Here is a 10,319-nt window from a genome sequence, read left to right as displayed (position 1 = left end):
GCTGGGACTACAGGCATGCGCCACCATGCCCGGCGAATTTTTTCTATATGTTTTTAGTTGTCCAATTAATTTCTTTCTATTTTTAGTAGAGACGGGGTCTCTTGCTCAGGCTGGTCTTGAACTCCTGACCTTGAGCGATCCTCCCACCTCAGCCTCCCAGAGTGCTAGGATTACAGGTGTGAGCCACTGTGCCAGGCCTAAAGAGAAATTTTCACTATATGAAATGCAAGATTTTGGCATCATGTATACCTTATACATAGTAAAGCCCTAAAATCTGAAGAAAATTGGGAAATCAGATGTTTGAGTTCATTATTTTAGATAAGACCTTACTTTTTTTTTCAACAGAGATAGGGTCTCACTCTGTCACCCAGGCTGGAGTGCAGTTGCATGATCATAGCTCACTGCAACCTCGAACTCCTGGGCAAAATAATGATTTCCAGAAAATAGAGGATATACTATAAGAAGGAAAGTGCCAACAGGAAGCACACATGGGGGCTTCCAGGTTACTGGTCATGTTCTATTACAAGCTGAGCAGAGAGTATACAAGTGTTCTTTAAGTTACACTGCATGTGCACTCTTTATATACATGATATATATCTAACAATGAAAAATGTTTTTACAGAGTTTAAATAATGGTGGTTTGGGCAAACATCCATGTATCCACCTATCTCCTAAAAAAGTATGAGAACAGAATAAAGGCATATTTAGATGTACAAATTCCTACAATTTTTATCTTCATCCACCATTTTTCAGGAAGCTACTGAAGGATGTGCTGCCCAAAACAAGGGAGTAAACCAAGAGAGAAGTTATGGGGTTCAGGCAATAGGACTCCCACATAAGAGAAGGATAAAGGGTATTCTGAGAATACCAGCAAATGGAACTATCAGGACAGGAGGAACCAGACTAGACATGAGCAGTAGAGTAGAGAACTCTTGAACTTGGAGGAATGACTACGAGGAAAAAATAAACTAACCTATTGTTACCTGATATATTTTACCATGTAAAAAAACTTTATCAAGAAGTATTTTATAGACGTGTTTGAAGGTATGAGAAAACTCAGATGTTAAAAAGAAGGGCAATTACTCCGGAGGAAATAAAAAGTATTAATAGTTCAAGTAAGAAAATAAAATCACAGTACCTGGCTCAGTAAGGAACAATTCAGTAGTCATAATAAACAATATGCAGTAAATGAATGCCACAGAAAACTTAATTATACTGGGAGGACAGAAAGACTCCAGTGAGAGTGACCAAAACTCACCCACCATGTTAAGTCAACAGCCCTAAAATCGATGAATCAAGAGCAAACAGTAGAGACTACACATTATTTAGAAATACAGGGATAAATGCCAGAAGAAACAGGTAAAAGAACTGAAAGTAGATAGTTCCTCATCTGGGGCAGACAAGAGACCACACCATTTTTTATTTTTAACTTTTTTCGGTGTTAAATCTTTTTAGCAATGGTTTTATTTTCATGTAACACTTTGATAAGGTAGGAAGCCACCTGTCACTGAAGTGCTCACACGGACACTGTCTTTTTCTACATCGTAGAAGGGATTCTTGCATTCAGACACATTCACAACCATATACTGATAAATTGTACCCACCACGTCCATATGTATTAACCTATTCAAAATTCAAAGCAACGCTATGCAGAAATAAGCCCATTTCAGAAGAGAAAACTGAGGCTTGTTGAAGGTCAAAAACCAGTAAGTAAACAGACTGGCACAGGAACTCAAGGATTCTTAAATTGAAAGGCAGTTTCAGCTGGGCACGGTGGCTCACGTCTGTAATCTTAGCACTCTGGGAGGCCGAGGTGGGCGGATTGCTCAAGGTCAGGAGTTCAAGACCAGCCTGAGCAAGAGCGAGACCCTGTCTCTACTAAAAATAGAAAGAAATTAGAAATCAGCTGGACAACTAAAAATATATATATAGAAAAAATTAGCCGGGCATGGTGGCACATGCCTGTAGTTCAGCTGCTCAGGAAGCTGAGGCAGGAGGATCACTTGAGTCCAGGAGTTTGAGGTTGCTGTGAGCTAGGCTGACGCCACAGCACTCTAGCCAGGGCAACAGAGCCAGACTCTGTCTCAAAACAAAACAAAACAAAAAAAAAAAGGCAGTTTCACTCTATAATGCCACACTTCATAGGGAAGTGGACAAAATTATTTCTAAAGTCAATTTCCAACAGGAACATTATTATTTAATAATAGTGTGATTTCTAGAGATGCCAGAAAGAGCTCAACATCCAAGTTCCCCATTCGGTACTTCTGCCTTCATACATCCTGGGATTCATTAATAATACCTTAGATTTATACAGGGCTTTACCTTTTATTGGAGACTTTCACATACATTATACTTTCCTACTTAAGGAAAACATTTCCTACTTACCTGTAATGCTTTGTTTGCTTCTTTTATATCTTCTATTTTAAGTTTTGATCTAAAAAGATAACAAGTCCAAATTTTAGTACACATATTTAAATACAGAATACCTAGTAATTCATTAGGTATTGGTTTTTCATAGGATGTAAAATTGTACATATTTAATAGTATATGATCCTAATGATCTCTGGCCAGAATATTTCATATTTTCCTATATTTTCTAAATGTCCTAAAGCAAAAATCTATTTTTTAGATGTACGACTTATATTTCTAAGGAAAGAAATATTGGCATGTTCACATGATGATGATAATGTTAATAGCTCTCATTTATTATATGTTTACTGTGTGCCAGACACTATACTATAATCTTTTCATGTACTTAATCTTCACAAAAATCCTACTTTAACAATGAAAAAAGGCCTGACGAAGTTGAGTCACTTGTAAGAGGTCACAGAGGTGGTAACTGGAGGAGCCAGGATTCAAATGCTGGTCTGTGACCCCAAAGCCCACATGCTAACCATTATGTACACTATGCATCCAGCAGATAGAGAAGTCCTAAGGAAGAAAATATTGCAGAAGACAGAGTTGTGATACTTTTCTACTTTTTGCAAATATGTATGTTAATGAAAATGCAAATTATAAAAAGCAGTATTTAATTACATTAAATAGTGGGATCTGGTAGTGATCCCACTACCCAGAGATAATTTTCTCTACATGTCTATATGTGTATTTTAAATGGAATTATTATCTACATAGTTTTCCATAACCAGCTCTTTTCACTTAATATATCCTGAACAGCTTACAGCTACTAACTGGCAGATACTTAGTAACTGGTGGGTTGGTATATAACATGTGAAAGAATATAAAATGGTTTGCATAATTATGATCTACTGTTGAACTTTCAACTTGTTTCAAATTTTTCACCACAAAAGTTGTTTATTAAAATTGGAATCATCCCTGGAAGAAAAGGGGGTAAAAACAAAAAGTAAAATTGGAATGACTAGAACATCTGTATTATTTTTCTTAGAAATGAAATGACTGGATCAAAAGCTGTATCAAATACTCAAGTTTCTGCTACTGATACAGAACATTATAAACCTTCTTTGCCCTACAGGTGCTCTTCATTCCAAGACATAATAAAAGCACGGTGCCAGTCTTTTATCTAGTTTACACTGACTCTTACAGTGGAAATAATAAATGTAAAACTGTAAAAATGTTGACAGAACAATCAAATTTTTTTGGCTAAAATTCACATCTATAAAACGTGCCTCAGGAAAACTGACTCTGGTGGGAATAATGGCCACAACAGCAATGGCTTATCTGTGTGCTATACAGAAAAACTGAATATGGAATGACAGTGGCATAATGGCGTTTACCGGCAAAAAATAGTTATGAACATTTACTGATATTTATATATTCCTGATTAAAATGCTTTCTATTCACAAATATGGACTCAGAAAAGATTGTCTCCTTATGACACATACTGCCAAGTGTCCTAAAGAAGGAGGCCATCAGTTATAATTCCAATAAACGTAATGTACAAGAATATCTTCTCCTCATCCTAGATAGAGAGGAAACAGGTATCCATTATTTGTTTTAATTAGCTTTTATTAGGGAACATATATTTTAAGTGTGTGAAAATATTCTGATCTTAGCATGAAAACAGCATAGAAAAGGGTCAAAATAAAACATAAGAGGCTGGGCATGGTGGTTTATGTCTATAATCCTAGCAACTTGGGAGGCCAATGTGGGAGGATTGTTTGAGGCCCGGAGTTCAAGACCAGCTTGAGCAACATAGTGAGACCCTTGTCTCTACAAAAAATTGTTTTAAAAAATTAGTTGGGTGTGGCAGTGCACACCTGTAGTCCCAGCTACTCAGGAGGCTGAGGCAAGTGGATCACTTGAGCCTAGGAGTTTTGAGGTTGCAGTAAGTTATGATGCCACCAGCCTACTACACTCCAGCCTGGGCAATGCGGCAAGACTCTATCATTTGCTAATAAATAAATAAAAGAATGAATGAATATAATGAATGTGATACAATCAATTATGATGCCATAGGAAAATACCCATAAACTACACAAGCTTCTGATAATCCTGAAACCCTTACTTTCCAGGGGAAAAAAATCTATAAATGTCTTTATATGGAAAGGATAGCATTTACAGAATATAGACTTGGAAGAGTCCTGGTAATTTCATTATCTTTTTCTAAACTAAAAATTCTTCTTGCTAGAATTTAAGCCTCAACGAAAATAAGGAAAAGGCTAGTTATCATCCTTCACAGAATACTCAATGCATTTTAAACTGTCGGTCATTATAATACAGATATACTAATTAGATTCTCTTCCTTGAATATTTCATCCTAATATTTCATATGTTCCATGTTTTCTTCAAATATGAATAGTTTCCTTTAGGCTTATTTTCGTTTAATTCTCAAATTAGTCTACTATAATTATAATTCATTCAGAACAACAATGTTTAAAGCCTTCCAAAATCTATCAAAAATTCTCTATCGGGCCGGGCGCGGTGGCTCACACCTGTAATTCTAGCTCTCTGGGAGGCCGAGGCAAGCGGATTGTTTGAGCTCAGGAGTTTGAGACCAGCCTGAGCAAGAGCGAGACCCCATCTCTACTGAAAATAGAAAGAAATTAGCTGGACAACTAAAAATATATAGAAAAAATTAGCTGGGCATGGTGGTGCATGCCTGTAGTCCCAGCTAATCGGGAGGCTGAGGCAGGAGGATCGCTTGAGCTCAGGAATTTGAGGTTGCTGTGAGCTAGGCTGACGCCACGGCACTCTAGCCCAGGCAACAGAGTGAGACTCTGTCTCAAAAAAAAAAATTTCTCTATCAGAATCCTTCAATAATAAACCAATAAGTAAATATTTCATTTTCAAAAGTATATTTCCAATTACAATTAACCATTTACATTTAAAATGGCAAGTTGAGATGATAAGGACTAGGAAGTAACTTCCAGATCCAACCCATTCATTTTACAGTCAAGAAACTGATATTCTGGCTGTGATGAGGAAAGGCACTGTATTAGGTGCTTTCATATACATACTTATTTCTCAGTTAATTAGAAAAAGAACCCTTTGAAGATTTTATAAGTCTCCATTTTACAAACGGGGAAATGGGCTTAAAGAGGTTACATAATTGACCCTAGGTCACAAAACTGGTAAGTGGCAGAAGGATCTGATATTCCTGTGAGTGACATTAATGAATACTAATTTTTAAATCTAGTATTAACTTGAAAATGCAGAGCTCAAATGGTAAGTTTAAGAATAACTCTTTCTGAAATTTTAATTTTCCCTTTGTTGCAAAATTAAAAGAAGATTCGAGGAAACCATTCCGTATGTTTCATTATCATTCTATTAAATACATGATGTTCCCAACCCCATTTTAATAACACCTAAATGGTCTATAAAGCCTAAAGCCAATTCTGGTAAATTAGGAGCAAGGTTAAACAGCATTTATCCAATCTCAGTCCCTCACCATCAACAAGTTTTTAAAGAAATATTTTATCATCCTGTGTAGCAGAGGGAAATTTGTTTTTATTTATTTCAATCTGATAACATACGAGAATAGAAGAAGAGAAGTAAAAGTGTTTCAGCAGATAAATTGGTATGGTCTGGGAAAACTCAATGGATGGGGCCATTGATCCCTTCTCTAGCCCTGATTCAATTCTTGTCACTGCAAAAGAACTAGAGTTAAGAAAGGATAAAATATGTTCTGACCTAAAACTGGTGCTACCTGTTTTAGGGACTACGGTCTCAGGGGCAATAAAGGAAAATTCCAATAACCCTGCACCATAAAAATTCAAATATTAGGCCGGGCGCAGTGGCTCATGCCTGTAATCCTAGAACTCTGGGAGGCTGAGGAGGGAGGATCGCTTGAATTCAGGAGTTCAAGACCAGCCTGAGCAAGAGCAAGACCCATCCCTACCAAAAACAGAAAAATTAGTGGGCCTTGTGGTATGCACCGGTAGTCCCAGCTACTCAGTAGGCTGAGGCAGGAGGATCGCTTGACGCCAGGAGTTGGAGGTTGCTGTGAGCTAGGTTGACCCCATGGCACTCTACTCAGGGCAATGGAGTGAGACTTTGTCTCAAAAAAAAAAAAAAAAAAAAGGTCCAGGCGAGGTAGCTCATGCCTGTAATCCTAGCACTCTGGGAGGCCAAGGCAGGAGGATCGCTTGAGCCCAGGAGTTGGAGGTTGCTGTGAGCTAGGCTGATACCATGGCACTCTAGCTCAGGCAACAGAGTGAGACTCTGTCTCCAAAAACAAAAAATAAAAATAAAAATAAAGATTCCTTAAATAGCCTATAAAGTTCAGTATAGACTGTGTCATATATCCAACCTTGAGCAGTAATTTTCCTGCAAACTAAAATTTGAGAAATAATGACCCAGATCAAAGGAAATAACAAGAGTCTGAAGGCAACATCTAGACATTCAAATGATCATGCCTTTAATACAGCTATAAAGTCTCTAGTGTTAAGTAGGGGATGGGCGAAAATACACATTCCTTGTTTTACTATTCCCTTAGATTTTAAATTAAACCTTTATGATCTTAATAAATATAAATGTTTATTTTTTATTGTGGGGATTGTTCACTGTTAAGTCTCTAGCACTTAGCATAGTGCCTGGCACATAGTAGAAGCTCAATAAGTATTTGTCAAATAAATAAATGGGAAATAAGGTAATAAGCATATAGCACAAGGTCTGGCTCAAAGTACTCAATAAATGGATGCTAGATTGGAATCAAAATCTTGCTTATCAGAACTATAATGCAAATTCATTATTCTCTGAAAAGTTATAGAGACAAAAATAGCTTTTTCTTTTTGAGAGCTGATATTAATACATCATTTTGTGGTTCTAGTGAATTACTTTCTTATGCTCCTGAATTGGTTTCATTACTTCTTAATAGAATCCCACCTTCAGCCATTAAGTCTCCATTCTAATGAGTTCTACTGAGTTAAATTTTTACAAATGTCATATGCACATACATATAACTAATTCTATCTATATAAATGACAAGATGCTTATATACGGATTTGCTCAGAGGTTAGCTAACTTTGGGGATTGATACCTGGGAGGAGAGGCACTTCTTAAAATTTTATACCTTTTTGTGCTGTTTGAATTTTCTAATCATATTAAACATCAAAAAAGATTTAGACAGGTGATGAGATTATAAGCCATTGCAGCTTTCTCATTTTTACTGTTCTCTATTAAAAAGAATGATAGGTTTTTTTTTTTAATGTGGCAGTGGTACATTCAATACTAAATTAAACATTGAGCTTACTCCAAATACCTGGTAATATGTTAAATCAAGGCACAAAGATAGAACTGCTCATTAAAAACACAGACCACAAGGAACAAAAAGGAGAGTGCAAGAAAGGTAGAACACTATTTCTCCTTTTCTTTATAGGATCCCACTGACATTTTATTGCAATAGGACCATATTATATGAAGTTAAGCCCTGACTCCAGAACATAAAACCACTTCCACTTGCCATGATACTGGCTCCTTCTCAAAACAGTGTGAAAGAGCTCTCCGGATATTTTGAAAATTCAACTTCTGTTGTTCTGAGAAAAATATATTAAATGACCTTCTGAATTCTCTGAAATTTTACCAAAGTCTACAGGGAAACATTCAGAGCTAAGATCTACTAAAATGAACATAACTTTTAATAAGCTCTCCCTAATCTAGTCTTATTTTTTAATCATTAAAGTTTTTATTTTGTTTAATTGTTCTTCTTTCTTTCTTGTATTTAAACTTTTCTGCCTATTTGGTTTAGTACACTTATACCTTTTATAAAAGCCAGTAACTTAGTTGAAGGAAAAAAGAGAAATTACTCGCTAAGTTTGTTGCCAAGTTCTTGAAGAGCTTGTTCTTGTTCATGATATATTTTTTTCAACTGCTGATTTTCATCCTGGAGGTTAAGGAACTCCTTCAGAACAATAAAAGACAGACAATGCAACTTAAAAGAAAGAAAAAAGAAACTCCACATTGTGTAATACATATACCATTAATTAGGAACAAATATATTAATACTTCAGCTTTTTATAAGAAACAGAACTATGTGTCTAAAGCTCTTTCCTAGCTGCTCTATGTATCAGCTGTTTTCCATTCACTTAATCTCCTTACTGACATTTTTTAAGATACTAGTATATCCTGTTTCCTTGGTATAAATGTAAATTATGGTTTATCTTTTTAAATAAGTTAACATTCATCAAGATATAATTTTTAAAGTTTTACCACTATTTACTTTTTTAAGACTAATGATTTGTTGGGTCTCATTTCTAAGATGAGATAAGGCATCTTTCTCCTTTTGAAGATCTTCCTGCAAAGTCTGCCTCCATTCCTTCTCAATCTTCAAATCAGTCTCCAGTTGTACCCTTGAATGACAAATAATACACAGAAGCTCAGTGCTGTTTCTCACATGACAGCTGTATGTGTTCTTTAACAAGAGCATCTTCTTTGATTGATTACTTTGGCCTTTGTAATACATTTCTTCAGACATTTTCTTTCATAAATACTTTTTGGTAAACAAGTTCAGCAGTACAGCAATTACCAATCACAAAGTATCAATTCATTTGCCCGCCACCAAAAAGAATCCTTGCTAAATAATTTATATCATTTATTAATTCTATATACACAAATATTGTATAGGCATAGAAAATGCTATGGAAAGGCACTCACCATACTACTTAAACTGGTTACATCTTATGAATGGAACTAAGGGGAAGAATGCGGGGTTGTAATTACCTACATTTCTATGCCATGTGAAAATTTTTACAACCTAATGAAAAGGATTATTCTGACATGAGAATTATAACAATTGCCAAATCAAATTTAACATCAGTAACAGAAAATCAGCCCTGGTACAAAGTGCTAATTTGTAGATTACTGTTGGAAGCTGACGGATTACAGGAGAGATCTAAGACCAAGCAGACATTGGGGAAAAGTCCACACTGCCTGGAAATGCCAGTGCTCATCTGAAAGCACTCCTACATTATTCTAGCAATAGGTACTAGCTGGCAAAACAAAAGTAGTTCAATTTCTACATTCTAGGTTGACCAAAAACAAAAAAACCATTGCCATAATTATTGCTCATAAGTAGGTATAACAAGTGAGGTGTATATGTACTAATAATACTATAGTTTCTAATATTTTACATTTTAATTGCAATATTGTATAATACTAAGCATACGACAGTATTACATTATTTCAATATTTTTGTGTTAATATTTTGATTACTTTTTGTTTCCTCATAGTTAGCATTTCCAACTACAGCCACACATTTTCCAGGGAAATAAATTCTACATTGCATAATTCAGGTTGAAGAGATGAGATACCTGAGAATGGAATTTACAAACTGTCGATAAATACTATTTCACTACAAATTTAAAAAGAATACAGAGGGACAGGTAGAGCAGGTCCTTGAATATTGCTGTTTCATTAAACTTTGTTTCATTATAAAGTTGTTGAGAAAAACAATCGATTCCTGGCCAGGGCCACTGTCTGTGTGGAATTTGCATGTTCTCCCTATGTCTGCATGGGTTTTCTCCGTGTACTCCGGATTCTTCCCACATCCCAAAGACGTGCAGATTCAGTTCATTGGCATGTCTATATGGTCCCCATCTGAGTGAGCATGGTGTGTGTGTGAGTACCCCCTGAGATGGAATGGCATCCTGTCCAGGGCTGGTTCCCACCTGGCACCCTAAGCTGCCAGGATAGGCGCCAGCCACCCACAACTCTGAACTGAAGTAACTGGGCAAATGATTCACTTACTTGTTTTTATGAATCTTTCTTAAATGTATGTATAGCTCACATTTATTTCAATATTTAATATTAGAAGTGTTTTGGTCTTTATTTAGAAGTTCAGTGATGTTTTTGTGACCAGAAATACGCCACAGAAACTTAACTCTTGGCCGGGCGTGGTGGCTCAC

The 10,319-nt window shown here is 36.0% G+C and overlaps 1 protein-coding gene across 1 annotated transcript in view; it reads right to left on the bottom strand.

Moving 5' to 3' along the window:
- The window catches only part of RUFY2 (RUN and FYVE domain containing 2), a 46,826-nt gene that overhangs the window by 1,433 nt on the left and 35,074 nt on the right, over positions 1-10,319 (bottom strand). The window contains exons 12-14 of the mRNA XM_012658545.1: positions 8,636-8,765; positions 8,223-8,317; positions 2,386-2,434 (exon numbers count right to left, since the gene is read on the bottom strand). Coding sequence (XP_012513999.1) covers positions 2,386-2,434; positions 8,223-8,317; positions 8,636-8,765 — 274 coding nt within the window. The remainder of the gene's footprint in view (positions 1-2,385; positions 2,435-8,222; positions 8,318-8,635; positions 8,766-10,319) is intronic.

This window comes from Propithecus coquereli, unplaced genomic scaffold, assembly GCF_000956105.1.
Source record: "Propithecus coquereli isolate 6110/MARCELLA unplaced genomic scaffold, Pcoq_1.0 Scaffold117, whole genome shotgun sequence".
NCBI classification, from domain to species: Eukaryota; Metazoa; Chordata; class Mammalia; order Primates; family Indriidae; genus Propithecus; species Propithecus coquereli.
The sequence above is the reverse complement of the archived record's forward strand: the minus strand, read 5'-3'. Positions and strand labels throughout refer to the sequence as shown.